Here is a 27,730-nt window from a genome sequence, read left to right as displayed (position 1 = left end):
AACAACTCTTTATGATATATTAATTATTTTTTAAAACATTTAAAACACACATATATACATATAGAATGCTGTATTAAACAATTTTGTAAGGGGAAAAATAAATAATAAATCAGCTCCATTGTGGATTCCAAGTGATCAAGGGTTTAGGACGTTCCAGTTCAGCCCATTGCAAGGGTTCAGCCAGTAGTGGGCACTCGTGCAACGTAAGCAATGACGTACATCCGAGTCAACGCGACTGAGGGAAGTTAGCGAGGGAAGGGCATTTAAAAAACGAACTGGAACGCAGCCACTGTTGACAGCTGTGATCATCGTTGCGTCCTACACCCATATATTAAGCAAATACTGACAATTAAGAATTTTAGTATCAATCGATCATCAAACTGATTAAAATAATGTTAGAATAAAATGAAATTGACATCAAAAACATAACACTTGTCACTGAGTCTGATCTGATCAGAATCACATTCTGAAGAGTTCAGTGTTATTCCATGTGTTCAGTAAAGAGAGACTGACGAACTATAGAACTATTGATCAATGAAGCACACGATGTGTTTTTCTGCACTCGTGAATCCTCTCATTATAACCAAAAACATCTACACACAAGTGTTTGACAGCAGGAGTTTCTGCAGAGGAGCAGAATGAGAAACAGAGAGCACAAACACTGCAGAGTTACTGAAGTTATGCTCTGTGCTGTTACTGCAATTACTATGACAAATACTTTATAGAAACAGAACTCATAATGTAAAAAGAAGAAGTAAATGAGCTCAGTATAATGCTGTATAGCTCTGAAGACACAGAGAACCACAAATCACAATACACTTTACATTAAAAATTACATTTTAGGGAGTATGTTATGTTCCCTAACACTGCTGTCATTTATGTTTCTCAGTGATTTACTACTAATTAACATCATTCCTGCATCACATTAATTGTTTAGTGTCTAATGCAACAGATCTTGTAGAATCTTCTCAAACATCCACTGGAAAATATGTATATATTTACATTTGAATGGTTATAAAGGAAAGAATTATGACATAAATGCTGTTTTTGTTGAAATTAAACATGAGCATTTACTTTCATATGTAATTAACATTATTCACAGTGCCATGTGTCGAGTGGAGCAGAACTTCAAGTTTTCTTCATGTGTGTCTGTGATTTTCTGGAATCGGTTTGGTTTGGATAATCAAATGAAATGATTTCCAGGATAAATCAGTGGAAGGTCTCAGAGCAGAAGGACTGAATTCCCAGCTCAGCTCAGTGTTTCCATCAGCTGCCCGGTTTGGAGATGTGCTGAGGTGTATTTATAGAGGAGGAATGTGCTGCTGAAAATAACCCTGTCAGAGTTAGGAACAGCAACAGATGGAAACTGAGAAACTAGATCTAAACACTGGATTAACAAACATCATTACAGTAGGTAAAAGATGGCATAATGCAAACACACAGGAGTGTTTCTGGTGAAGTCTGGTTTATTGTCAGGTGTCACACAGGTCAGCAGTCGTCGGGTGGTTTGGCAGGAGGTGAGGAGGAGCAGGACAGACGGTCTATCATTGACTCGCGGTCAGACACAAGCTCCTTCAGTCCGTGTCTGTGGTCGTGATGGAGGTAGAGCGTCCAGCGTCCAGCATCAACGGCCTCCAGCAGCACACCGAGATCTCTGCTGAATCTGAGACTCCTCGCCGCAGCGATGTCAAAGTCTACAAGGAGTTCTGTGACTTCTACGTGCGATCGTGAGTCTGCTGCTTCACACAGCTCCTGAATGCTCCAGAAAGGGTTAAAGTAGCTCTTTATTTCACATCAACAAACCTAAACCAGTATAGTTATACTTGTATTAACCAGTGCTTTCTGTACTGTAACTGTAACAGTACTGTAGAATAAAGTGCAACCAGATATTTTTATTATTAAGTGCTTCAAGTAAACTAAATCATTCAGAAACGCATGAAAAATGTTTTCTGTGTTCAGGACTTTGTAATACATACTTATAAACTAAGACTCAATTGACTCTTGTATGATAAATAGATTGTGCAGGATGCATTTTGTTTTTAGATATTTTGGTTGCATTTGTGAGATAATATAATTGTAACTGGTTGAGTAAAATAGACACATAACATCATAATATCAATATATCGATCAATATACCCCTTAATTAAATCATATGGTAATCGTATCACTGAATATTGTATATATATTATACATATATATTATATAATATTGTATCGCTGGCTATGAGAATCGATATCACGTCGTATCATGATGACCTGTCTGAGGGTTAGGGTTAAATAGATCTTGTGTCCTGAAAGCAGAACATTTTCTTTCCATGTTTTATCTCTGGCCGTGGCTGGCCTTTACATGAATCAGTGAATCTGTGAATGGTGTGAATCAGTGAATCTGTGAATGGTGTGAATCAGTGAATCAGGGAATCTGTGAATGGTGTGAATCAGTGAATGATGTGAATCAGTGAATCTGTGAATCTGTGAATCAGTGAATCTGTAAATCAGTGAATGGTGTGAATCAGTGAATCTGTGAATGGTGTGAATCTGTGAATGGTGTGAATCTGTGAATGGTGTGAATCAGTGAATCAGTGAATATGTGAATGGTGTGAATCAGTGAATCTGTGAATGGTGTGAATCAGTGAATCATTGAATCTGTGAATCGTGTGAATCAGTGAATCTGTGAATGGTGTGAATCAGTGAATCTGTGAATGGTGTGAATCAGTGAATGGTGTGAATCAGTGAATCAGTGAATGGTGTGAATCTGTGAATCAGTGAATGGTGTGAATTTGTGAATGGTGTGAATCAGTGAATCAGTGAATGGTGTGATCTGACTGTGATCAGTTTGACTGACGGTGACTCTGAGCTGATGATGGACATCATGTTCTTGAGCTCATTCTGGAAGAGAGAGGAGTGGAAATATGACTGACTGACTGATTCATTGCATTAATGATGGCCAAAACAATCCCCTTTACATGAGTTATTTTGCTTCAATAGTTTTACAGTTTAGTGTTTGTTAAAAAGCTCGTAGGTTTGCTCTTACTTTCCTAAACAGCTCAAAGCTCATATGGACAACATGTCCTGCTGTCAGTCAACACTTTTCCCTGAGCAATAACACTGAAATGGCAGATAGTCTGCAGCCGTCACACACAGATGAGATGTGTAAACTATTATATATTATAGGAGCGGGTCCGTACATTTTCCCCTTGATTGTGTCGCGGCTTCGCTTTCATCCACTTCCAGTTATTTTACCTGTACAGAAACAGTCTGTTATGCTGCTTGATATTCCAACCTTATATTTGTATTTGTAATTATTTGATTATCATAATCATAAACAAATGTAATCATCCATCTGAGCTCACAGCATCCTGACGGACTGATAACCAGCTGATCCGTTCAGTTTTCCATGTGGAGTGCAGTATCAGACGCTCTGACACTAGTCGACACTTGACTGACAGCTGTGAGCTGAACAGATGAAGCGTTACACACAGATCCACATGCCACACATGCTTCTCCAGAGAGACACGGATGATCCTCGAGCGCTCTGAGCTTCACGGAGAGAAACACACTGAGAAACTGCTGTGATATTCTTCATTATCTCGACACAGCGAGTTTAGATGCTTTAGATGCTTTATGCTTTTACCACAAATACTGAATTTAGCTCCTCTCTTCATTGCAGTGATTCAGTCTTTAGATCCTCTTATTAATTCATTCACACGAGAGCAGCGGTTCTGAGCTGTTACTGATGTTTCTTCACAGCTCGATGTTTCTAATCTGTTTTCTGCACTTCAGTATTTGAGGAATCAGAAGATGAACTTTGTCTCCACAGAAACATGACGAACGCTTTGGCCCACGCGGTGTGTGAGTGCTGTAAGAGCGGCTTCACGCCGACGGAGAAGATGGTGAACAGTAACGGAGAGCTGTACCACGAGCAGTGCTTCGTCTGCGCCCAGTGCTTCCAGCAGTTCCTGCACGGCCTCTTCTACGAGGTCAGACACGAATATGTACTGAACTGTAGGAACAATAATAATGTGTTTTCTGTGACGTGACGCATGTGTCCTGCTCTTGCTCTCTCAGTTTGAAGGCAGGAAATACTGCGAGCATGACTTCCAGATGCTGTTCGCTCCCTGCTGTCATCAGTGTGGTGAGTGAATGTTGAACTGATGAAGCGTCGAGAGTAACTCGCTGTGATCACATCAGTGTGAATGAACCTTCAGCTGTCTGTAGGCTGTAACTGGGACTCAGTAGAGCTGTCAATACTTGCTCCGTCTGTTGAATCCTGGGTAAAGGAGTGATGCGTGCAGCACGTGACCATGTGATTGGTTGTGTTTCCAGGCGAGTTCATCATTGGCCGTGTGATCAAGGCCATGAACCTCAGCTGGCACCCCGACTGTTTCTGCTGTGATCTCTGTCAGGCCGTTCTCGCTGACGTGGGCTTTGTGAAGAACGCAGACAGGTGAGTCTCACCGCTGGGTAATTCAGAGAAAACAAGCCATTGAATGGAAACATTTCAGTTCAGATTCAGCAAATATGATTTTCTGCCCGACAGACATTTGTGCCGCCCGTGTCATAACCGTGAGAAGGCTCATGGTCTGGGGAAGTACATCTGCCAGAAATGTCAGGCCGTCGTTGAAGACGTTCCTCTGATATTCAAGAACGATCCGTACCATCCTGACCACTTCAGCTGCAATAACTGCGGGTGAGAAACACAAACACACAGTGCCGGACGGATGAGAGCTTCTCGTTCTGCAGATGAAGCAGGAGTTTATCACTTCCTCTTTCCATAAAGACGTTTAGAGCCGGACTCGAACACTTATACGGTTCAGAGCGCGCTCACACCGTCGAGTGACGCATCTGAAGAATCTGTGGTGAAGCTGAAGAGAGTTCATTTGATGAACAAGGAATAAAGCATTGAAAATTAATTCATAAAATTCATAAACTGCCTATGACAGCGGCTGCCCAAAGAGATAAAGAGATCATGTTTATTATTTCCTGCATAATGAATTAATCACATGATCTCCATCTGTTGTACATGGTGAAAAACATGATGTTTTTGAGTCGGTTTAAGAAATAAATAGTAGTAATATGTTCCTTTAAGGTGCTGCGATGAACTGTTTAGTACAGCGTTGTCCCTTTAAAGAGGATCTATTATGCTCTTTCACAAACTCTTGATGTTGTTTTTGTCTCTACTAGATTGAATGTTGATTATTTTCCTCATATTCTCCATTGTTCAGCTCCTCTCTTCCCAGTCTGTCAGTAACGCTCTGTTTAGTTCCTGTCTCTATGAAGCCCCTCCTTCTGAAAAGCACAATGTGCTCTGATTGGTCGGCTGGAGCAGTGTGTTGTGATTGGTGTTTGGGAAATGTCCCGCCCCTTACCATAACCGCCAGTTTCAACACACTACTAACTAACTCAACCAGGCCCCGCCCCTTTATTCTGCGCATTAATTATTTAAATGAGGAATATTGTGAAGAAAACTCAAGATGGAGTTCAGAAACACTGACACTGATATAGAGAAGAACTGAAACAGCAACATTACACACTGAAGAAAGATGAAGATGGAAATAACAGGATCTAATATAACATAATATGACCTCTTGATATTCTAAAGGTTGTGATATTTCTGCTTGTTCCGTGTGTGTGTGTGTGTGTGTGTGTGTGTGTGTGTGTGTGTGTGCAGTAAGGAGCTGACGGCGGACGCCAGGGAGCTCAAAGGCGAGCTGTACTGTCTGCCGTGTCATGATAAGCTGGGCGTGCCGATCTGCGGCGCCTGCAGGAGACCCATCGAGGGCCGTGTGGTCAACGCCATGGGCAAACAGTGGCACGTGGAGGTATTTCATTACAACCCATCATTAACAAAACGCTCAGAATATATTAAAGGATTAATCCTCATTGAATCATTATCTAAAGCTTGGGATCTTCACCTGTTACCCTCATGCTTTCATATGCTCGTGTGTGTTTGTGTGTTTGCAGCATTTTGTGTGTGCTAAATGTGAGAAAGCGTTTCTCGGTCACCGGCACTATGAGCGCAAGGGCTTGGCGTACTGTGAGACTCACTACAACCAGGTACAGTCTCAGTTATTCACCGCAGTACTCATCTTCATTACAGAATAAAGACTAAACATGAATGAATTATTCAGTGTATCAAGATCAAGACATGATCAATATCAGCATTATGAAACAGATGCTTGCTGTCTGTTCAGTTTATACTCGAGTCGCTCAGTTTACTCTCAATCATTGTTGGGATACTGCAGTAACATGAGGATGTTCAGATTTCACATGAAGCACTGATAATGTGAAAGGAGTGATAGAGAGGACAGAAAAACAATGTGTGCCTACAAACACTGGACAGTCCAGATATTCTGCTCATGATCCGAATGTGTGTGTCACATGTGTGTTACAGCTGTTCGGAGACGTCTGTTTCCACTGCAACCGCGTCATTGAGGGAGACGGTGAGACGGCTTGATATAAACACTGTTCAACATTTGTGTTATATGTATAATGATCTCAAGATTTACACTGAAGACTCACATGTACGCTCGACTCTTCTCTTCTGTCTTTCAGTCGTGTCTGCGTTGAATAAGGCCTGGTGTGTCAAATGCTTCAGCTGCTCCACATGCAACTCCAAGCTGACACTCAAGTGCGTACGATCACTGACATTAAAACACATTCACATTGACTTCAGTTCATCAGGGACACTGGGGCTAGATGTCACTTCAGTGGACATTTCTCATGGTAGTTTCAAATCAATTTCTGCACAGACACAATCCTTAAAATCTAAACTGTCTAGACTTCCAGGCAGCCGGCGTTATTCGAGTCATGCCCAGAATGGAGTATCCTGCCTGGGATGTAGTTTCAGAAACTCAGCTGGTCACTGCTCTCTTCAGCCTTCAGAACCCAAGTCCACATTTTCACCCGTGTAAAGCCCGTCTGCACTCCTGACAGATCCTTCCACTGGAGTCTGTTTATCTTGATAATGGACAATATTTATAGCACTATGTATTCTGATTTTTACTCAGAAGAATTTCTAAGGGTGCCAATAATTGACACATTTTGAAGAAAAACCTTTCTTTCTTTTAAAAATTATTTAATTTAAAGGTTGGATTGTTGTGAATATTTTGAATGAAAGACTAAAATGAAACCAATGTTGTCAAATATTAAGGAGGGGCTCTAAACTTGTTCACCATAAAGTTGAAATGAAAGGGAAGACGGAGCTTGAATTTGTCAAACCAGTTTTTGTCATCTAAACTCAGAGAGGGTCAGAAACACTCGTGTTTTCCTGATCTGTGCTTCAGCTGCTGTGTGTGTGTGTGTGTGTGTGTGTGTGTGTGCTGTTGTTCAGGGATAAGTTTGTGGAGATGGATCTGAAGCCCGTGTGTAAGCGCTGCTATGAGAGAGTGCCAGACGAGCTCAAGAGACGCTTGTCCAGACGTGAACAAGACAACAAGGACAAGAAGAAGAAGATGCCCATCTGTCTGTGATGATTCCTGCCATCACAACACTTGTTTCACCTCAGCGGTCAGTGCTTTAACCTCCCTAAAGGCATGAAATGAAGCTTCTCTCATCATTTACTCTCTCTCATGCCGCCTGATGGGCCTCGTTTATCAAACACGTGTTCACACAGATGAACTGAGAGTGTGTGTACGCTAAAATCCACCAACGCTCATATTTATAAGAATGGTCTTTGACTTGGAAAAGTGCTTCACGCCATGACAGGGTCAAAGAGACATACACACTTTTCCTTGAAGTCGGAGTACAGCGGGTATTTGGAAATGAAAGCAATTCTTCCACTCATCATTCTCAAGTAAAGGATTTGGACTTTGACTGATGCTCTTCTGTATGCTAATGATATTAACTAGGTGACGTTTACAAGGCAGAGATCTGAAAGCATTCAGCTGCGCACAATTTCAAGATCAATTGCGATTTATAAATTTCACATCTGGAAGAGTTTTTTCACATTTGATAAATGATATTAAGATCAAATATAGGACGGTTTCTATGCAACATTTTATAAATAAGACCCCAGATGTTTATGAGTTTCTTTCTTCAGATAAACACAAATGAAGATTTTTAGAAAAATAATCATATAATAATAATTCATATAATGCAAGTATACGAGATCCCCAAAGGTGACGCTTCAAAAACCACACCGAACGAACATGACGGGAATCCAAACAAGCCCAGTGGATGAATCAATGTCTTCTGAAGCGAAACGATAGACATGAACATCACTTCAGCTGTCATACGTGTTCTCTTGATGTGAACATCTGCATGTTGTGTAGCGTGATGCAAGCGTGTTGTGAAACTCATGACGGGCCACTGTGTTTCTCTCCCTGAGATTCAGAACATGTCCACGTCTACATCATGAACACATACATGACAGCTGGATGGAAGCAATGGTTTATAGTTTAAAAAGTTTAAAATGTTAGTATTTCTCTCTCTATCACACACTCACACACCTGTCGTTTGGCATCAGAAGACATTGATTCATCCACTGGGCTCTTATGGATTAGACATGTTCACTGGTTTGAAGGTCCCGTTGATTCACAGAGATGGACTGTTTCTCTAAAAAATAAAGTCATATACACCTGAAACAACATGAGGGTGAGTAAATGATGAGAGAAGCTTCATTTTTGAGTGAATGATCCCTTTATTTAATTAAATATAAAAACTTTAACTCTTTATCTTCTCTTATGAAGAAGTTCAGGTTGTGATATATGATTTGTCCTGTAGTCATGTGACACTAATGACACTTTCATTCTGAGCACAAATATCTTCTCTGTCATGTTGAATGATTGACTGAGCTGTTAAACTGTGTTTGCAGGAGAAACACGAGACTTCACTGAACGACTCGAGCGTCTGATACACTCACTGGATACACAATGTTCATGTGTGGAGGATTGTGTTTGTGTTGAATCTGTTATGAGCCTCATCACAGCTGAGACTGAGATTTATTGTAGTTCATGAACATGAGGAGATATGCAGACTTGTGTTCTGTTGTGCTGTTTGATTCCTCTTGAGTTCTGCTGAATTATATTTTATGTGTGGATGTTTATATTGTTCAGCTGCAAAAACACAATAAAATGTTTTACTGTAACATCATGTCTACTATTGCACTGAAATCAAGCGCTACGAGTACAGATCCTTTTGATCACTGATTACAAACATTTACAGATATCTGTCCTTTCATTGAATTAAATCAATTGAAAGTGGAAGGAAAATCTCCTGAAATAGTTTTTTTTTCTCTAACACACATCAACCATAATTAATTATACATTTTTATTTAATACTTTTTGAAACCTCCATTTGCCGTGACAGTCTTCTTCTATAATGCCTGATGAGTTTGGAGATCAGAGATCATTCCAGTTTAATACTCTCTCCTCTTCAGTTTTCCACAGAATTCAGGTCAGGGGACAGTCAGATTTTTATCATCTTTAAATAACTGGAACTTCTTAATTATCGTCCTGATGGTGGAAATGGGACATTTCTATGCTTTAGCCATTTTATTAGTTTTCTATGTTATGAAACTCAATCTTTTTCTCCACATCAGAACTATATTCTGTGGATTTTCTCATTGTGATGGATGATTACGGGAATTTGGCCTTGGTGTTTCCTTACATTTATACTCCCGTGGAACAGGAAGTCATGGCTGGACAATTTCATGATCCTAATCACTCTGGTGTACTAAAAACATATGAAGGGGAATATACTTCAGAGGTATTTTTCTCATAATTTCTAATAATATATTTTCTAATAATTGTGGCCAATGTGTAAAATCATAATTTCATACAACTACAGGAGAGCTTCACTTTATCCAGTAGAATATCCCTGATTTATCATCAATAATGACACTGAATAAATAGTGAAACAACTTTATTTTGTGTTCAGGAGACTAAAAATATAAAGCGCCACTGCTGTTTTTGTGGGAGCTCATGTTGGACAGAGGCAGAACAGCAGAACTGTATTTCAGCTTTATCTGAAACACTGCTGGTGTGAAATATGACAAAATACACTTATAACAAAGAAAGCCAAGCTTGAAACAAACTTTGTAAACTCAACCCACACTGAGGTAACTCTGGGATAAACAAGTTCTCATAATAAAAGTAAATTATTTTTTGCATACATTTAATTGTCATCTAATTTATTAACAAACAGGACAAAAATAAAACCAGCGCATGTACAGGATCTCACATTTACACAACAGTTCAGGGAACATGATCTCAGACATGATGAACAGTAGTTTGCCAAACGTAGAGAAGTTTACAGCTGTCCACAGTCTGTGATGGTTATGGTCTTAGTGGGTTTACCGTCCTTAGTGCCCAGCTCTGCTATCCTCTTCACCACATCCATGCCATCTTTGACGAAGCCGAAAGCCACGTGCTTGAAGTCCAAGTGCTCTGCTTTCTTGAGGGTGATGAAGAACTGCGAGCTGTTGGTGTCTCTGCCGCGGTTGGCCATGGACAGCAGGCCCGGGCCCGTGTGCCTCACATCGAAGTTCTCGTCCTCAAACTTCCCTCCATAGATGGATTTTCCTCCAGTGCCGTCCCCGTTGGTGATATCGCCGCCCTGAGAGACAACAGAGCGTCACACTTGAGTAGCTGACAGCTTGAACTTTAAATTGGGCGGAAGAAACCAAAGCTATAAAAACATTTAGGTATAGCTATAAAAACAACAGGTTTACATTTACAACACTATGTGTAAAAATATGGGTTGATCTTTGCATTGATCTGAACAAAAATGACAGAAAATGCAAACGCACTCTCTGACCGTTGATGGCGCTTATGAAACAGCAGAAATATAGCGGTTACCCCTGTAAACAAAGCAGCACTGCACTTATAAACACTACTTTAATAGGGGCCATTCACACAGAACGTGTTTGTTTTCCATTCCACAGCTCTACTATTCAATGTTTTTCTATGCAAAAAAGCACTAGACGGACGTCATTGCGCTCGTGTCTTTTGCAGTTTTTTTGTGCCTGACAACGTTCTAAAAATGCACAAGTAAAAAAAAAAAAGTTAAAAGAAAAACTTTTTTTTTATAGTACATATATTTAACAAAATGCTCCTCTTGAAGTTCATTTTTGTTGCAGACTGAGTTTTTGGACATTGAACGGCTTTTCTGAGGTAAACGTGACAGTAAATGTGATTTTCACAAGCTGCTATTATATGTGACATGATACAGATTACGGTACGCTGCACTGTATCCTTCAACATTCCTTCAGATGTTCATTCGTGTTTATTTCATGTAGTAACTAGTAAACGGAAGAGATGAAGCACTACAGCGAACAGCTCTGTGTTTTTACTTTGATGAAATAAACATGAGCGCTGCATGTTTCAGATCACTGCCTTTTTCAGTTTAATTATTGTGATTCCTGTTTTTCCACGCCCAAATTTAAGACCTCTTGAAATTAAATCAAAGACTTTTCTACCTTTTCTTTAATGATAATTAAAGACTTTTCTACTTTTCTACCATTTAAGCCCTTTTATGGCCTTAAATTAGATATGTTAAAATACATTTTCTTACATTTCTAGATTTCTTAACTCTTTCCCTGCCATTGACGATTTTCAGGCTTTCCATGTTTTTACTGTTATATGGTAGGGGGCGCTATTAAACATCTTCTGAAAGAGTACAGAATCATCTGATCAAAACAGGCGAAGAACGCGTGAACCTTTTTTTTTAAGCAGAAGGTCTGTTCTTGTGATATATTGGATGTTCAGATATTCATTCAAGAACATTTTCTGGTGGCCATCAAACGTTTGTGAAAATGAGCAAAAACGCTGTCAGTGGCTGGCACCTTTTCAAAAAACACTGGTGGGGAAAGAGTTAAGGGCCTGTGGGGACATGCTGTGTTTTCATATATCTGTTTTCTTCCTCAAGGGACCGTCAGTAAAGTCTAATGACCGTAAGCTGGTGCGGCCTCACCTGACACATGAAGTCAGGGACGATCCTGTGGAAGACGGAGCTGTGGAAACCGAAGCCCTTCTCGCCCGTGCACAGAGCCCGGAAGTTCTCTGCGGTTTTGGGAACGATGTGAGCGAACAGCTCCATGACGATTCTCCCAGCAGGCTCGCCGTCGACCCCCATGTCGAAGTACACCACGGGGTTGGTGTCTCGTGAAAGCGCCTCGGCCACGGACATCTGAGCGCAGTCGGCCCGCGACATGAGGCTCTGGCAGTCGACGAACGCTCGTCTGAAGGACTCGGCCAGCTCTGGAGTCTTGAACTTGGCCGCGAGCTGCTCGACCTTCCCGTCTCCCTCTGTTTGTGGAAACACACACACGTGAACAACACTGCCAGCACAGTTTCCAGCAGATGTGATGTGGTGTGAGGTCTGTACCTGAGTAGTCGGTGGCGGTCCACACCAGCGCGTTGGCCGAGGTGTTCATGGGCTTGAGCTCAATGCTCTTGCTGATGGTGTGGTTGGCACAGACTTTCAGCACCTGCTCGCGTCTCATCAGCACACGGTAGCACTTCTTGACGGGGTGGAAGAGGATCTTGATGTCTCCCACGCCACGCTCCTTCCACTGGTTGAGCTCGCGGTCCCAGCGGTAGAGTTTGGTCCTTTCTTTGAACAGGATCTCCTCGTCCTCCTCGCCAGACTTCACCTCCACCTGCAGGAGTCACGTCAACACAGCTTTATTTCTACAGCGCTTTATATTATACACTGTTTCAAAGTAGCTTCATAGTAATAAACAGGAAAATAACAGAGTCAAACTTCATCAAATATGAGACAAAATTATAAATCATATTTATAATCTTTTAAAATGTATGATTTAGAATTTTAGATCATCAGATGCACTGAATAAAACAGTAAATTCACTCTCTGTCAGTAGATGGCGCTTATGGAACAGCAAAAATATAGCGGTTACCCCGGTTACATCTGTGATTATTAACACTACATACACATTATACGGCGGTAAGATGAAAAGAAAAGACTTTTCTGAATATATTCATATCCATGAAAGTATCTGTACAGTCTACTTGCACAACAGATCACTTTTACTGCGAAAAGCGCAGCGCTCCCATTCATAGCTTTTGAAATTTAATAAGCAATCAAATTAAATTAATTCACATCTGATAGTTTCAGTGCAGTTAATCAAAGCAGCTGAATATTATTATTGCACAGTGATTATTAATACAATAATAGCAAACGAACAGTGCCAAAACCACACACCTCTGGCAAGGACACGATCGGCTCAAAGTGGATCTCCTCATTACGGGGCGATTCGTCATCGCTGCCCTCCTCTTCTCCTTCATTGTGTGTTTCCTCTCCATCATTTCGTGTTGGTGCACTTCCAAAGACTGTGGCTCCGGCGTTTGACCACGTAAAATTAGCATCTACAGTAATAAACACGTACGTGAAAACACTGAAAACAGCAATATTGACAGCAGCAGTGTGTTCGAACACATTGAGAATGGCTGATAAACACAGGCCCTGTTTCCACCTGGTATTAAGGTAGTTGAAAACACATTCGACCGGATTGCTTTTGTAGCACAGACACTCATGTGGTCGAATGTGTTCGAACAGACACTAAAGACTACCCTCCTCCTACTGACCTAACTGTGACCTAACTGTGTGAAGTGCTTTTCTGTGTGCAAACAGAAAGCTGCCTCTCAGACAGAGCATGAATAGCCCTGAGTTCTCGTTCACTTCTTCTTGCGCTTGAACAGACAAATTCACACAGAATTGTCAAAATGCCTGTATTGGCAAGTATCTCTGTGAAACAGTTGGTTATGTTAAGTGAATGTAAACAGTTGAGAAAGAAAAGGCATGTTGGATCTGTGCAGCTAATAATCCTGCTGCTGTCTGTGTCATTAATTTTAATCTAACAACAAATGATAAATTTGTAACTTTAATAAGGATGAATCGATATTTAATTTATACAGTAAAGACTATCGCAGTGCTATCTGATATTTTAACAGGCATATTTAGCCGTGAAATAACTGAAGGAAATATCTATAATATCTATATCCATCTCTAAGTGAATTAAGCCAACTAATTTAAATTTATATTCTTTTGGTTTCTCAACCCAATATTTTTAATATAAAAGTACAAATGCAATGAAATACAAGTATTGGCAAGTAACGAAAATGAGGTTATCATCATCAGTGCATCCCTAACTGTACTGTACTGTATTTAGAGAAAACACTGGCCTCTGCCCTCTCTCTCCTGCGTGTGTTCATGAGAGCAGATGATCACCCCAGAAAACTCCCATAAACCTCAAACAGCAATAATATATATGTAAGACAACTCAACAGAAAGACCTGTGAATTGGACTGCACTTTATTGTGAAAAATTCATTTAGATGAGCTGCTTCTTCCTAATGAATCAGTCAGACACACTGGTCAAACACACACTGGTCGGTCAAACAAACACTAATCAAAATGTAAACAGAGGACTCACCCTTTTTGCCAAAAGCGAATTCTCCTGAAGTCTTTGCCAAGTCTGCAAACGTAAACGCATTCTCAGATGCAAACACAAAAGAAAGACCTGCTGGAGCAGAGCAGAGACGTCAGACGACACCAAACACAAACATTCAGAAGGCAAAAGCTGCTCGAGCCGGTTTGACTGAACGTCCCTGTGCTGGATTTATGGACACAATGAATCATATTGTGTTTGCAGTGTGTTAGTTATGAAGAACACATTCGTGAGATTGCAGGAGTCGAGTTCAGCAGACCTGACTGTGATTGATCTTTCATGCAACAGGAGAATATCTAAATATAATCCTGTAATAAACGCTTTAAGAAGATAGATCATCTCTACAACTGTAATAGTAAAAATACAGTAAAGATTTCAGAAGCAACGATGTCAGCCAATCACAGCCGTGTTTAAATCAGGAAATGTTTTTTTTCATTTCAAAATCCTTCTAACATTATAAATGCAGTTCATGACTCCTTTAATATGACTGATAAACGCTGCTCTCTCCTGATCTGCTCTCGTAGTAACACGTCAACAGTATCTACATCACAAATGAGCCTGTCCGGAGCAGCTGCTGTGGGAATGAAGCGTGGAGGACACGCGTGTACCTGCGGTGGAGCTGGAGTCGGCCTCGCTCCTCTTTGTGGAGAGGTCAATGGGCCGGCTGCCGTCCGCGGGAGGCTCTTCTGCTGCAGCATCATGGGAAGGCTTCGGCTTCACCTGTGTGTCCAGAACAAGACACGTTTCCAACTAGTGCTGCTAATCACATCACATCTTTTTTTAGGTGTTCAGAAAGTCACCTGACCTGTGCGAGCTGTAGTTTCTGGAGCTCGGAGCTGAAGTCGTCCGTCCGATCGGCCTCGGCCTCGGAGTCGCTGCTGACGCCACAGAGGAAGGTGGGCGGCAGCTGCAGGCGTCGGGCTCTCTGCTCCTCGGCTGCAGTCGGCTTCTTCTCCCACAGTAGTGTGCACTCAGAGTCTGAAACACACCAGCCTCACGCTCACTCTCTGCGCTGATAATCCACATCGATACACCATCATACTAGTTACAAGTTCTGCAACCACACTTTGGAATTGGAAAGTAAATGCAAGAGTGTTTTAAGGACCTGGAACCAGAAGCGTGATCCATGCTGATCCAGTAACTGATCCATCAGACACTGCTCTCATAGAAACACCATTACTTGCACTGCACTGACATTTAAACCCTTTTAAACCTTTTAAAGCCCATAAAAGAGCCAGTGGTGACTCTCCACATGAACAGATGTTCAGCAGATCTGTGCATCTGAATACAGCTGTGTGTGTGTGTGTTCAGTGTCTGAAAAACAGCTGCATGCTATTACATTCACTATAATAACTGAACTAGACTCAACGCATGTCACCAGAGTAACCTACCATGATCCGACGCCCCATCAGCTCCGTCCGGATACAGCTTTCCTTTCAGATTTCTCACTGCGGTTTCAAAATCTTCATCTATGCAATACAGAGATTGAAACACATGTGAATCATGATTTAACCCAACGGTCAAGGCCCAGTCACCTGCACACTGATCTGACCATAATCATTCCTCAATGCTTTAGAGTTAGAAGCTGTGAACATTATTAAAGTCTGACAAATGATCTGTTCTCAGAGCATCTGCTGCTTTATTAAGGCAGTTTGGACATTTGTACTGTTACAGGTGGCAGAAATCAGACTATATTTGAATACAGTTTAGATCTTACCATCATTTTCATCGTCGCTGATGTATCCTGGGTCATTTTTGTAACAGAAGAACGTAGGAGGAAGCATCAGTCGAGCGGCCAGTTCTGCTTGCTCTCTTGTTGGCTTTCGCTCAAATATAATAAACAAGACCTTCTGAAGGTCGAGGGGTCTGAGCAACACTGGCCTCAAACACTCATTTCTAAAATATTTAATTATGTGTTCCACAGAAGAACGTCACACGTTTGGAACATCACGAATGACGCTTTCAGAAGCAAACCAAGTCTTTGCAAATTTGCTTGATTATGGCGAAAATCATGATTATTTTTGCTCAATATTGAAATTTATTTTTAAAAATTAAACAATTTAAAACAATTATTTAACTCGATTATTGGTGGGCGATACAATCATAGTCGTATTTCACAATATGAGTACATTTAAATATCAGTGAAATTTCACAATTATTGGTACTTCAGCAAAAACTAGATTAAATAACGGAAGAAAAACATCTTCAAAATAATTAAATAAGTCAAGCAAACAGTCGGCAATACAACGAACAAAGAAAGAAAACAAAACGGACAAATAAATACAACAGAACAAAAATACAAATACTAACACTAAATAGTGTTTTAAGTTTTTCAGGAAGATGAACTAACGGTGGTATTCAGATAATGAATGACCGACAACAGAAAATGTAATAATCAAATGTAAAAAAACAAAACTGCATAGTCTTACTGTACACATTAAATATAGATTAATCCTTAAAGCTACTTACTTTATTCAGTCAAGATCAGTGAGTGATTCTCTCTTGTCTTTTGTTGTTTGATTATCATTAATGACAGACTGCAGCAGGTTTATTAGGCTGCTGTCACTTTAAGAGCTAATGCACGGATCCAATGAACTGTTACACACGCGCTCTCTCTCTCTCTCTCAACTGTGTACGTTTACTCAAGACATAACCCACTGTGAATACTCTCTAAAATGGCATTTGGACATTTTTGTGTGTATGCCGTCTCGGAGCACACACACAGAAAGCCAGCTGGGGAAAAGTGTCTCTTCTGTGGCTTAATGCGCTTTTAATAACACAGACTGACGAATACAGTCAGTCACAGATGAGCCACACTCCAATCCAGAAGTGGTCACACGCGGTAATGCATTGTAGCCTAACCACTTTTAACAAGCCAATAATCGCAGTAAGCTCTGTGTTTTGTTACTTTCATAAAGAAACAAAGTGTCATCTTTCAAATTCTGCCGATTTTATCACAAAATTCAAACAAAAAAAATGCCACTTTGATGCTTTTTGATGTGGCGTAACAGACACTGTACAGTTCCAGCGCGGGTGAACGTGATCATCTCCTCCTCTTCACTACTAGTTACAGAATGAACATCTGAAGGAATGTTATAAAGCTACAGTGCAACTTACTGAAATGGTCTTATCTCGTGTAATCGCTCAGTGTTTCAACGGCAGAAAGACGTTCATAAAACAGCTTGTGAATAATGTCACGCAGTATTACATTTACCTCAGAAAAGCCATTCAGTGTTCACAGGTTGTTAGTTCACTAGAGAAATGAATTCTTTCCCCAAATATATGCACAATATTAGCCTATATATTAATTATGTTTTACTTAATCTGTTAGTGATGTCTTATACATTTAAATAAATCCGTCATGAAAGTTAGGAGAAGTTAGGACAGTAACTGTAAATTATTATATTTCAACCACGAATTAGAGAAACAATTTTATAATCAGATATTTTATAATCAGATAGTTTTTGTGTGCCGTTGCACCCCTATTTGGAACCAACCAGTGCACGTAGCAGACGGACATAACAGCGTCTCAAAACCACTCATACCGTCTCATCTAGCGTCTGCAGTGACAACATTTCACACCAAACATTAGATCAGTAATAAAGCCACACACATGCAAACACTCATGCTCTCGATCAGACTGTGTGCTGTTCAACCGTCTACATCTCTCACAACTTACTCAACTTGAGCCAACTTTGAATATGTGGAAAAGCACAATTAGTGAATGCGAGTTCTCGTACGCTGCAGAAACAATCGTGTCAAACAGAGCTGGACATCTTTCTAATGACATCACTGTGAGCTCGAACAAAACGTAAATCACACTGGCAGAAAAAAAAAAGAAAAAAAAAAGAAAAAAAACATCTGATAGTGTTGAGATATAATCAGTGTCTTCTGAACTGCTCAATTACAACTCTGAATCATGAACTGAATCAAGGAATCATCACCCACTGCTGCCATTTAAAGTCACAATGTAATGGAAGGAGCATCACATCTTTTCTTCCATATTGTGATGTACATCAAATTTGAACATATTATTAGAAAAGAATAGTGTGGGACGGTGCTCGGTTCTACTCTATGTCACCAGAGCAAAGATGGACGCTTCACAGGAAGATACAGTTATGGCATTGAATTCAATTCCAGTGAACGCATGAACTGATCAAATGTATAACTTGAATGCAATGCCAGTCACTTTGAATAAAAGTGTCAAATACATAATGTAAAAGTAATGCCATTCATCTGAAAAGTCTGTGAAGATGCAGAAACCGTGAAAGTGACTTACTTAGAGGCGTAAACTACAGCGTAAGAATAAAGTAAGAAGCAACAACAGCTAAACGGATTTAGTGAAATCAAATCTCACCCTGCAAAGCATGCAGATCCACACACTGATTTGTTAGCTGGTTAAAAGACTCACAACAACCAACTAGTATGCTTAAGCCAAAAGTATGCTTCAGTTGTACTCTTGCCACTGTGACTTGAGTATAAAGTTAGAAAATTTGGGCTGTACATATTTTCTTAACTTGCCGTCTATGCATATACTTGAAATTGAGTGTGCACAAAGTACAAGTCAGAAGGAAGCGTGTTTATACCAAACTTCATTTTGAAAGAGTATAAAAGATGGTCAGTGAAGTGTAATCAGAAAGGCTAGAACACTCAACAGTGCACAAAGAGCAAGCTGGAAACTGAAGCACACCCCAGGCTTAACTGTAGGGGACAGGCCTTCTGTCCTGATCTGCACAAACATCTCAGTGTCAGTCAGTTTCAATCCTTTGAAATCCAAAGTTACTCTTCACTGTCAGCATTACACAATAGGTACTTGCATTATTCCTCTTAAATATAGACAGATATGGCATGAACTGGACAGTAAAAGTCAACCAACTTGCAGAAACTTTGAATAATGTTGGAAAGAACTTTTTTTCTTCTTTATCTCCGGTTGTTTATTTATTCTAAACATTCATTTCAAATTAAGCTGCTTAAATCTAAATAGCTGCTCGTTCTAAATCTTTTGACAGCCTTCACAATATACATGAACATTTTAACATTTAAAAGCAGCCACATGTCAGTCAGGTCGTCTCCTGACTAGGGATTCACAGTATACAGGTACTGGGAAAATACTGGTTTTATTTCAAACGGTACGATATCATGATTTTGCTCATTTCGGCTGCTGTTCCTGCTATCCAAACTGACGTGAAACTGGCAAATGTGACAACATAGAGGAACAAAATGGATAAAGCAACTGAATCTCACTCAACACACCCAAAACTAGTTAATAATGAGAGCAGTAGATGTATAACTTGGAATTACTTTGCTTATAAAACCTTGCAAAGCATCTGTCACTTGCTCATCCTGACTTGCACAAGACAATACGAGATCGACAGGTCAGTGCGTCATTCAAAAGATAATATAATTTAGACATTTATTTTCTTTTAACACAGATCAACTGACTGTGTTTGTGTGAATACTCACTAAGACAGATATTTTGGAATGCGCGAGCTCTATACAGGCGGCTTGTGTGTGCGTTGTTTGTTGGTATAAGCGCAAAGAAACCATCTCTCAAAGAGCTCCCAAGTACGTTACTACTGAATGATAAAATCGCTTGGATGTTCAAAATGGCATGGTTTAAAAAGACGTAGGTATGTGATTTCCACCAGTTGTCTGAAACGCGCATTAGAAAGTTGTATCGTAGTGCACAGCTCGCTTATATAGTACAGACACAATGTCTTTTGAAGCCAGAAGCAATTTGCTCATTTTGAGAGATGGAGAGGGAAAGTATTGCCGAAATTACTTCACAAGAAAGTTTTTAAATTACTGATTTGATGTGATAATCTGTGTTGATTAATTTAATATTATAAATATTTGCAGTAATTTCCTACTTTGTAAACGCAAAACCTGAAAATTATGTAAAATTATGTGCAATACCCGCAACAAAATTTAGACCCTGTATGGTATAGATTATAATATCGATATTTCAATATTAGATTGCGGTACCGTACCGAAGCCAAAATTATGGTATCGAGCCATCCCTACTCCAGACACCAAAGAAAGACTTCATGATGGAGTCAGGGGGATTCTATAAATATTTTTCTTGAATTTGTACTTTCTGATTTTCTGCAAATCATTGCCATTGCAATGACTGGCAGTGTTGATAACGTCTATAGCAGTTTATTTACTGATGTAATTTCTTCGCTCAAAGTATTTTAATGCACATTCTATTAATAAACATGATTAATTGTGCTATTTTAGGAGAAATCAATCAAATCAGTTGCACAGCCCTAAATCATGTTGAAAATGTGCCATATGTGTATCATGCATCCTTAACACTGTGGTTAAGACAGTAAAGAGTAACCATATAAAAACTTAAATCTCTGCAGGGATATTAGTCCTTACGTGAAGATGGTCTGTTGACAAAAATAGCTCTATTCGTTATACGCTACATCAACCGAAGTGTAAGCAGCCAACTACAATGTTGAAAAACTTCTGCTACACGTACAATATATGACAGAGACAAAAATTCTTGTGCTGGTGTCACATTTCAAGTTAAGAAAATAATTTTACGACACTCACTGCTGAACACTTGAAGGACTTTGAAGCCACTGATCCACATTAATTCTACTAATGTTTCAAACAAACAGCTAAGGGTTAGCATTTTTCAGACCATGCAAATGTTTTGATTGAGGCCAGGGAAATATTAAGTTATCACATCATTCAGCCAAGGTCAGGTCTCCCGGCCCATGCCAGTCAGTAAAAACTCACTGTGCCACAGTAAACAGTGGCCTGAAATACCTTCAAACTGGGTGGCTGATGTGCAGCTCCAAAATGCCATTGGATTATTTTTGAAAAGCCTAAAATCCAAACCTAAAAAAAATAGTTACTTGTTAAAGATTTCTGTTATTCTTGTGAAGGACTTGAATTTAAGTCATTAACTGAGTGGATGGTGAAAATCGGTCTCTATATGACTTAATGACATCAGACGTAAAGGAGACATTTCAGAGGCAACAGATTGCAAGGACATTTTTTCTTCCTTGGGAAAACATACACCAAATGAACAGTGCACAATAAGACCATGAACGCGTGAATAAACCATGAAACCGAACAACTAGAATCTAAACCGGAGAAGCGTTTAGCTCCCACCTTGATTAAACAAACCTAAACCAGCTAATCATAATCTTTAGAACTACTTGAAATAGTACAGGCAGGGCTGGAACTAAAGCTGCAGGATGGTAACCTTTTGAGAACAGGGTTGGACATCCCAGATCTAAACTAAGAGGTCTAAACAGTTTTATTCATAAACTATGGGCTACAAAATATAGCTTACTTCTTGTTGGAATGCTGAAAGAAGTCCCAACGGATGGCTGACCGGTCACTGCCTGTCCAGAGGTTTTCAGTTTTGAGGCACTCGTTTCCTCATCTTTTGGACTGGGAATCATAACAGGAGATTTCTCTTTTGATGACACAGGGCTCCCAAAGATCTTCTGCACAGAGTCTGACCCAAAGACAAACTTGGGAGGAGAGACCACGGTCTTGGTAATTTGAGCGCTAAGCTCTGCCCCAGGTGTACCATCCTGTTTAGGACTGCTTTCAACCTCAGGAAGTCCAGTACGTTCTTTTGTGGTTTCCTCAAATAAAGCAACTGCAGCCTTACCACAAAGTGCCTCTTGGGTGAAAGCAGGTACTCTTGCGGAAAGCGGGGTGAGAAGAGTGTCTTTTTCCTGGGCAGTCTTTGCCTCTTCGAAGACCTCTTTGAAAGTACTTGCCGTTTCCTGAAGTTTGAATCGTACAGCCAACTGTTCAACCTTGCCCTGCCCTTCGGCAAAATCGAAGGCACTCCAGATCCACGCTTTCTCAGCTCCTTTCATGGGCTCAAGCTTCATATTTGAATCAATCCAATGGTTTGCACACAGTTTGAGGACCTGGTCCCGTCTCATCACAAGTCTGACACGTTTTGTTTCATAGTTTTGTAGTATTTTAAGGTCTCCTATACCTCGTTCCTTCCACTGACTAAGTTCTTTATCATAGCGGTATAGTTTGGCCCTGTGACTGAAAATGACTTGTTCGTTCTCTTCCCCCGTTGAGACCTCGATAAGATCAGGCAATGGCACAACAGGCTCAAAGTACTGACCATCTCGCTCTTCCTCTTGCGATGCTTCTTGTTCATCATCTGTGCCAACAGAAGCCTGCCTCTGGTTTAGCTTACATGGAGACTTGGAGGGACTGAGAATAGGCTGAAAACTGAAACTAAAGCCTGTGGACGATTCGCCAAAACGGAACAAACTCTTTGCTACTGAATCAGGCTGCGAAGGGGCATCGCACACAGAGGAATTATCATAGTTCTTGAGCGCCTCCTCTTGCAAATCGTAATTATCCCATTCTAAAGCAGTTCCGGTGCTTTCAGAGTCGAGCTTGACTATGACTGTAGAGGTACTGTTACCTGCAACGCTATTTTCATCATCCTTGCTTTGGTAAGTCAAGAATGATTTGAGGTCTTTAAGACCAGATTTCATTTCTTCAGCTTTCTGTATAAGTTGGGCTGTTCTGCCAGTATTCACAAGCTTGTGAGGGGTCTGTAAAGGAATATCCAATAGCAGCCGCTGAAACTCCTCGAATTTTTGCTTGAACTCTTCTGCAAGCTCTGGTGTTTTGAATTTTGCCGCAAGCTGTTCTAATTTGGCATCTCCTTCTGAAAAGTCACTGGCCATCCACATCCAGGCACGATCTGACCCAGAGAGGGGCTTTAAATTCATTGTGGTTGTGATCCAATGATTAGCACATACCTTCAACACCTGCTCTCTCCTCATAAGAACTCGAAGTCTCCCATTCTTATTATTTTTAAGCAGTTTAAGGTTGCCAACTCCTCTTTCTTTCCATTGGCTTGTTTCCGTATCAAATCTGAAGAGTTTGACACGCTGTGAATACAAGATTTTCTCATCTTCTTCCCCTGTAACAAGGTCAACCTTCTCAGGCATCTGAACAACCGGCTCAAACTGAATATCGTCATTCTCCTCTGTTTTGTACATTTCATCATCTTGATCGGCAGAGGTGTCTGGCCTGGGGCTGGAATTAATTCCTGTAAAGAGCTGTGCGCCAGCCCCTGCAAAGCCTTTGAAACTGGGGTCCTCCTGGCCAAACTGAAAACTACCTTGTGAGGACTTGGCCAAGTCTGCGAAACTAAATGAGTTAGGCTTACCGGTAATGAGGGGATTATTATCGTGACTACCAGAGTCTACAGGCTCATCTGAGGAACTTGGAATTGACTCTTTTTCCTTCTCTCTGTGAAGCTCAGCAATATTTTTGAGGAGGTCAGATGCAGATCCACTTTGTGACTGTCCATCTGATGCTTTTGCCTCAGATTCTGTAATGCCAAACTTGAAACCACCAGCAGGCACTGGCATGGAGAATGAAAAATTTGAACTGCTTGATGACTTATCAGCCTGAGTTGTAGAGGGCTCAAACTTGAAACTTTCAGAGGATGTTTTATCCTTACTTGTACCAAACTGAAAAGCAGGACCTGGATTGAAATTGGCTGTAAATCCTGTTGCAGCAGGTTGCTTGCTAGAACTACCAAAACTGAAGTTAAAAGAGGAACTTGATTGTGCAGTAGAGGTCTTGCCTTTCATATTTGGGTTTGCTGCCTGACAAGAGACACAGTGGCTAGCTGTACCTTCATTTCTTATCAGGCAAGGGTCACAATCCCACTGTCCTGCTTTTTTACCAAACATGGCAGCTAATCCAGTGCTGCAGGGGGCTTTGCAAGAAACACATTCAGTTGATGAAGCATCATTCACCACTAAGCAGGAGTCACAGTCCCACTGACCCTCTTTCTTGGCGAATTGAGCGCCAAATCCAGAGCCAAAAGAGAATGATGGAGCTGCTGACACTTTCGCAGGTTGTGGTGTATCAGTCTGAACAGTTTTCTTATCAGCCTGACCTGCAAGGCCAACAGATGGTACTGTAGCATCATTTGATCCAAATTGAAAAGAAACTGGTATTTGAGACCCAAATGCTAAGCCCTTTGAGCTGACATCAGTGCTGATGGCATTCTTATCAGAATCTCCAGAGAGCCCAAAAGAAAACACTTTAGCAGGAGGAGCCGTGGGCGCAGAGCCTTTGAGTTGCTCTACAGGTTTTGCTGTAGAAGGAGCTGCACTGTTGCAGGCAACGCATACCACAGATGTGGAAGCATTTCGTACACAGCACACATCACAGTCCCATTCACCCTCCTTCTTGGAAAACAGTGTTTTAAGATCCACTTCTTTGGATGAAACCTGAGGCTTTGGAGTCTCACCTTTCTTTTCCAACTGTTGGAAGAGTGGGGACTCTCCAGGTTTGTCCTTTGCTGTGGAAGGAGCTGCACTGTTGCAGGCAACGCATACCACAGATGTGGGAGCGTTTCTTACACTGCACTTGTCACAGTCCCATTCGCCCTTCTTCTTAGAAAACAGTGTTTTAAGATCCATTTCTTTTGATGAAACTTGAGGCTTTGGTGTTTCACAATTCTTTTCCAACTGTTGGCCTTGTGGGGATTCTTGAAGGAATTTTTGAGCCTCCTCAATTTTGACTTTAAACAGTGCAGCCTCGTCCGCAGTTTTAAAACGAATGGCAAGCTGCTCAGTCTTCGGCTTTTTATCTGCATAGTCCATTGCATACCACACCCAGGACTTGTCAGATCCAGCATTTGGTTTGAGGGCCATATCTGCAGTGATATAGTGATTAGCACAGATTTTGAGAACCTGTTCCCTCCTCATCAACAGACGAACTTTCCCAGATGGTCTGTGTTTTAGAATTTTGATACTTCCAATTCCCCTCTCTTTCCATTCTTTAGTCTCAGAGTCAAACCGGAAGAGTTTTGCTCTCTTGCAGAACATCTCCTCTTCCTCCTCCTCACCAGTTTTCACATCAACCTTATCAGGAAGAGGCACAATGGGCTCAAAATGAGGGCCATCCTCATCCTCCTCCACATGGGTGCTGTCATTATCACTTTCCCCATTTTTCTCTTCCCAAGCCTCTGGATTTCCCAATACTGGTTTGGTTCCACTTGCAAAGCTAAATCTTTGGTCAGTGTTGCCAAAAACACTCATTTTGCTCTGAGCAGCATCAGTGAATGAAAATCCTGTGGTAATTTTACTCCCAAAAGTAAAGACTCCACTTTGGCTAGGCGGCTGGTCTTGGTTCTGATGTTTCGGTTCTGATGGTCCCTCTACTTTGGGAGGAATATCTGATGTCAGAAGTCCCAAGAGGCTTTCACTATTTTTCATCTGAGCAGAGGAAAAGGTGAAATCACCATCATTGGACTTGAAATTGGAGTTGAACTTGAATGCAGTTGTTGCTGATGTTGACGGGGCAATGGCAACACCCCCAAAGTTTGGAACCTTAGGAGGTTCACCTGTGAACTGCGACCCAAAACTCATCTTGGGATCAGCAGGCTTGCTTTCACTGCTCCTGGATGGCTGCGTGGGTGTAACGACACATGGCTTAGTGAAATACCCAGGCTCTGGCAATGTTGGATTGACTGTAGGTTGAGGAACATTGTGACCGTAATACTCTTCACTGTATGGTGAGAGTAAGGATGTAGCCGGTGACTCAAATCGAATGGGAGCACCAAAGACCTGCTCTTGAGGATATATGCATGCGGGAGTTGACTGAAGAGGTGGGGTGTGTGTTGATTGTTGGTAGGCATACATATGCTGCTGTGGAGGAAGACGATTCATCCCGTATACTGGGCCCTGCAGAGGTAAACAAACAATACTTTGATATGGATTCTTTTTCTTGGTTATTATAAATGGAGAATATATTGCATTTACATGAAAATCACTCCACTACCTTTGTTGGTGTAACATTTGCAGCAGTGCGTAGAAGATACTGTGAATTATATGCTGGAGACTGGTTGTAGTACACAGAGGGACCTGTAGTGGCAACTGAGACAAATCAAGGGAATGGGAATTTTAAGCATGTCTTAACTATTGTATATACAAATGGTTCTCTTTTTCTTGGTGATGCCCCTGTTTATAAAAAATAAATAAATAAATAAATAAATAAATTGCAAAAGAAAAAAAGCTATTTACATTATCAAATTTGACACTTACAAATGAACCAAAAACAGAAGCCAACGATGTTACGTTTTGTGTTTGAACTTTTTTTTATATTTATTTATTTTATTTTTTTAAGTAGGCCTACCTAATTGCTTTTCTGTGTTTCAAGACACATTGAATAAATATTTATATTGTTTGGCAGGAGCAATTTGAAAAAAGAAAATAGATGAATGAAAATCCTTTCATTTACTCACTGTCACGTCTCTCCAAACCTGTTATGACATTATCCATAAAACTCAAGAGTGAGGATGAACATTTTAACAGTCAAGCTCAAATGGCACATAAAAGCACAAAAAGTTTCCATGTGATTTGAGCCTTCATTAGGTTGCTTTGAGCAAAACGACTTTAAATTGCAACGTTTTCACTCAAATTATTGTCCTGCCTAATCAAATCTGGTGTGCCAGCAAGAACATTTGTTTGGTTACATAAGCATATGGAGAAAAAAAAAAAACTACACAAAGCTCATTGTTTTGCATGTCTATTGCCGTGAGCTCACTGGTATATTTGAATGTTGAAAGTGAGCAGGATTTGAGATGCGGGGGGTGGGCATACCTTGAGAACTACTGGTACACATCAACAATTTCAAAGACTTCTGATTTAGGGAATAAAGCAATTAATTGAACTGACCGGTAAGAGGAACACCATGGAATGCCTGTGCTCCAGGAAATGCTTCCTGAAGTCCTTCTGCAGTATAATTATCTCGATACATCCTATATGAGGATGGTGTACCATCAGAGGAGTTATGGCGCAGGTCATGAACCTCATTCTGTGCGAGACAGAAAACAAAACAGGATTTTATGAACCCTAAAATCTGAAACTCAGAAACTCTGATCCAATTTCACCAAGAGCTGACCATTTTCACATGGTTCAATTTAAAACCAGTATAAAAATAGCACTTTAGTTGTCAAAAATAAACTTCTAAAACAACACTTGCTTTCAGCAGGTTTAAGGCTTTTAACATGAACATGGGTTGCCTAAGGCACAGCTGCGATATATCCCAGGGTGGAGACACTTAAAGGGTTAGTTCACCCAAAAATGAAAATTCTGTCATTAATTATTCACCCTCATGTCGTTCCACATCCGTAAGACCTCCGTTCATCTTTATTCAACAATTTCTTCTCTTCCCTGTCATTATCCTTACACACCAAGCACAGTGAAGCTTCTGTGTTTGCATCTGAACACCGGCTCAGTATTGGCCAAAGCTGATCACGTGATCAGCATGACGCATACGTGTGATGCTGA

At 40.7% G+C, this 27,730-nt stretch overlaps 2 protein-coding genes across 9 annotated transcripts in view; one reads left to right on the top strand and one right to left on the bottom strand.

Moving 5' to 3' along the window:
* The first annotated feature begins 1,285 nt into the window (after window positions 1-1,285).
* On the top strand, window positions 1,286-9,084 carry lims2 (LIM and senescent cell antigen-like domains 2). 3 transcript variants are annotated; one of them, XM_048192504.1, is made up of 12 exons: window positions 1,286-1,410; window positions 1,488-1,727; window positions 3,817-3,976; window positions 4,065-4,131; window positions 4,323-4,443; window positions 4,537-4,686; window positions 5,668-5,818; window positions 5,961-6,053; window positions 6,391-6,439; window positions 6,552-6,627; window positions 7,330-7,505; window positions 8,812-9,084. In XM_048192504.1, the coding sequence occupies exons 2-11, from the start codon at window positions 1,597-1,599 to the stop codon at window positions 7,466-7,468; spliced, it is 1,137 nt and encodes a 378-aa protein (XP_048048461.1). In that variant the 5' UTR covers window positions 1,286-1,410; window positions 1,488-1,596; the 3' UTR covers window positions 7,469-7,505; window positions 8,812-9,084. The 3 variants fall into 3 exon arrangements, with proteins under 3 accessions (XP_048048461.1, XP_048048462.1, XP_048048459.1); XM_048192505.1 differs by having other exon boundaries at window positions 1,396-1,414; XM_048192502.1 differs by lacking the exon at window positions 1,286-1,410 and having other exon boundaries at window positions 1,421-1,727.
* Window positions 9,085-9,845: 761 nt separating this feature from the next.
* The window catches only part of LOC125269575 (E3 SUMO-protein ligase RanBP2-like), a 73,094-nt gene continuing 55,209 nt past the window's right edge, over window positions 9,846-27,730 (bottom strand). For 3 of the 6 annotated variants that reach the window (XM_048192495.1, XM_048192498.1, XM_048192500.1), the window contains 10 exons: window positions 27,116-27,254; window positions 26,220-26,314; window positions 21,718-26,122; window positions 15,211-15,383; window positions 15,014-15,125; window positions 14,391-14,480; window positions 13,161-13,324; window positions 12,324-12,597; window positions 11,910-12,244; window positions 9,846-10,553 (listed from right to left, as the gene is read on the bottom strand). In XM_048192495.1, coding sequence (XP_048048452.1) covers window positions 10,248-10,553; window positions 11,910-12,244; window positions 12,324-12,597; window positions 13,161-13,324; window positions 14,391-14,480; window positions 15,014-15,125; window positions 15,211-15,383; window positions 21,718-26,122; window positions 26,220-26,314; window positions 27,116-27,254 — 6,093 coding nt within the window. In that variant the 3' untranslated portion in view covers window positions 9,846-10,247. Of the gene's footprint in view, window positions 10,554-11,909; window positions 12,245-12,323; window positions 12,598-13,160; window positions 13,325-14,390; window positions 14,481-15,013; window positions 15,126-15,210; window positions 15,384-19,022; window positions 21,258-21,717; window positions 26,123-26,219; window positions 26,315-27,115; window positions 27,255-27,730 lie in introns of those variants that run through there. The other 3 variants (XM_048192496.1, XM_048192497.1, XM_048192499.1) reach the window with 3 other exon arrangements.

Source organism: Megalobrama amblycephala, linkage group LG6 (genome assembly GCF_018812025.1).
Source record: "Megalobrama amblycephala isolate DHTTF-2021 linkage group LG6, ASM1881202v1, whole genome shotgun sequence".
NCBI lineage: Eukaryota > Metazoa > Chordata > Actinopteri > Cypriniformes > Xenocyprididae > Megalobrama > Megalobrama amblycephala.
This window is presented reverse-complemented; position numbering and strand designations above follow the sequence as displayed.

Coding starts and splice junctions, on each gene's coding strand:
- lims2 (XM_048192504.1), top strand. CDS start 1,597: ATGGAGGTAGAGCGTCCAGCGTCCAGCATCAACGGCCTCCAGCAGCAC. Junction 1,728..3,816: donor TGTGACTTCTACGTGCGATC/GTGAGTCTGCTG, acceptor TTGTCTCCACAG/AAACATGACGAACGCTTTGG. Junction 6,440..6,551: donor CCGCGTCATTGAGGGAGACG/GTGAGACGGCTT, acceptor TCTGTCTTTCAG/TCGTGTCTGCGTTGAATAAG.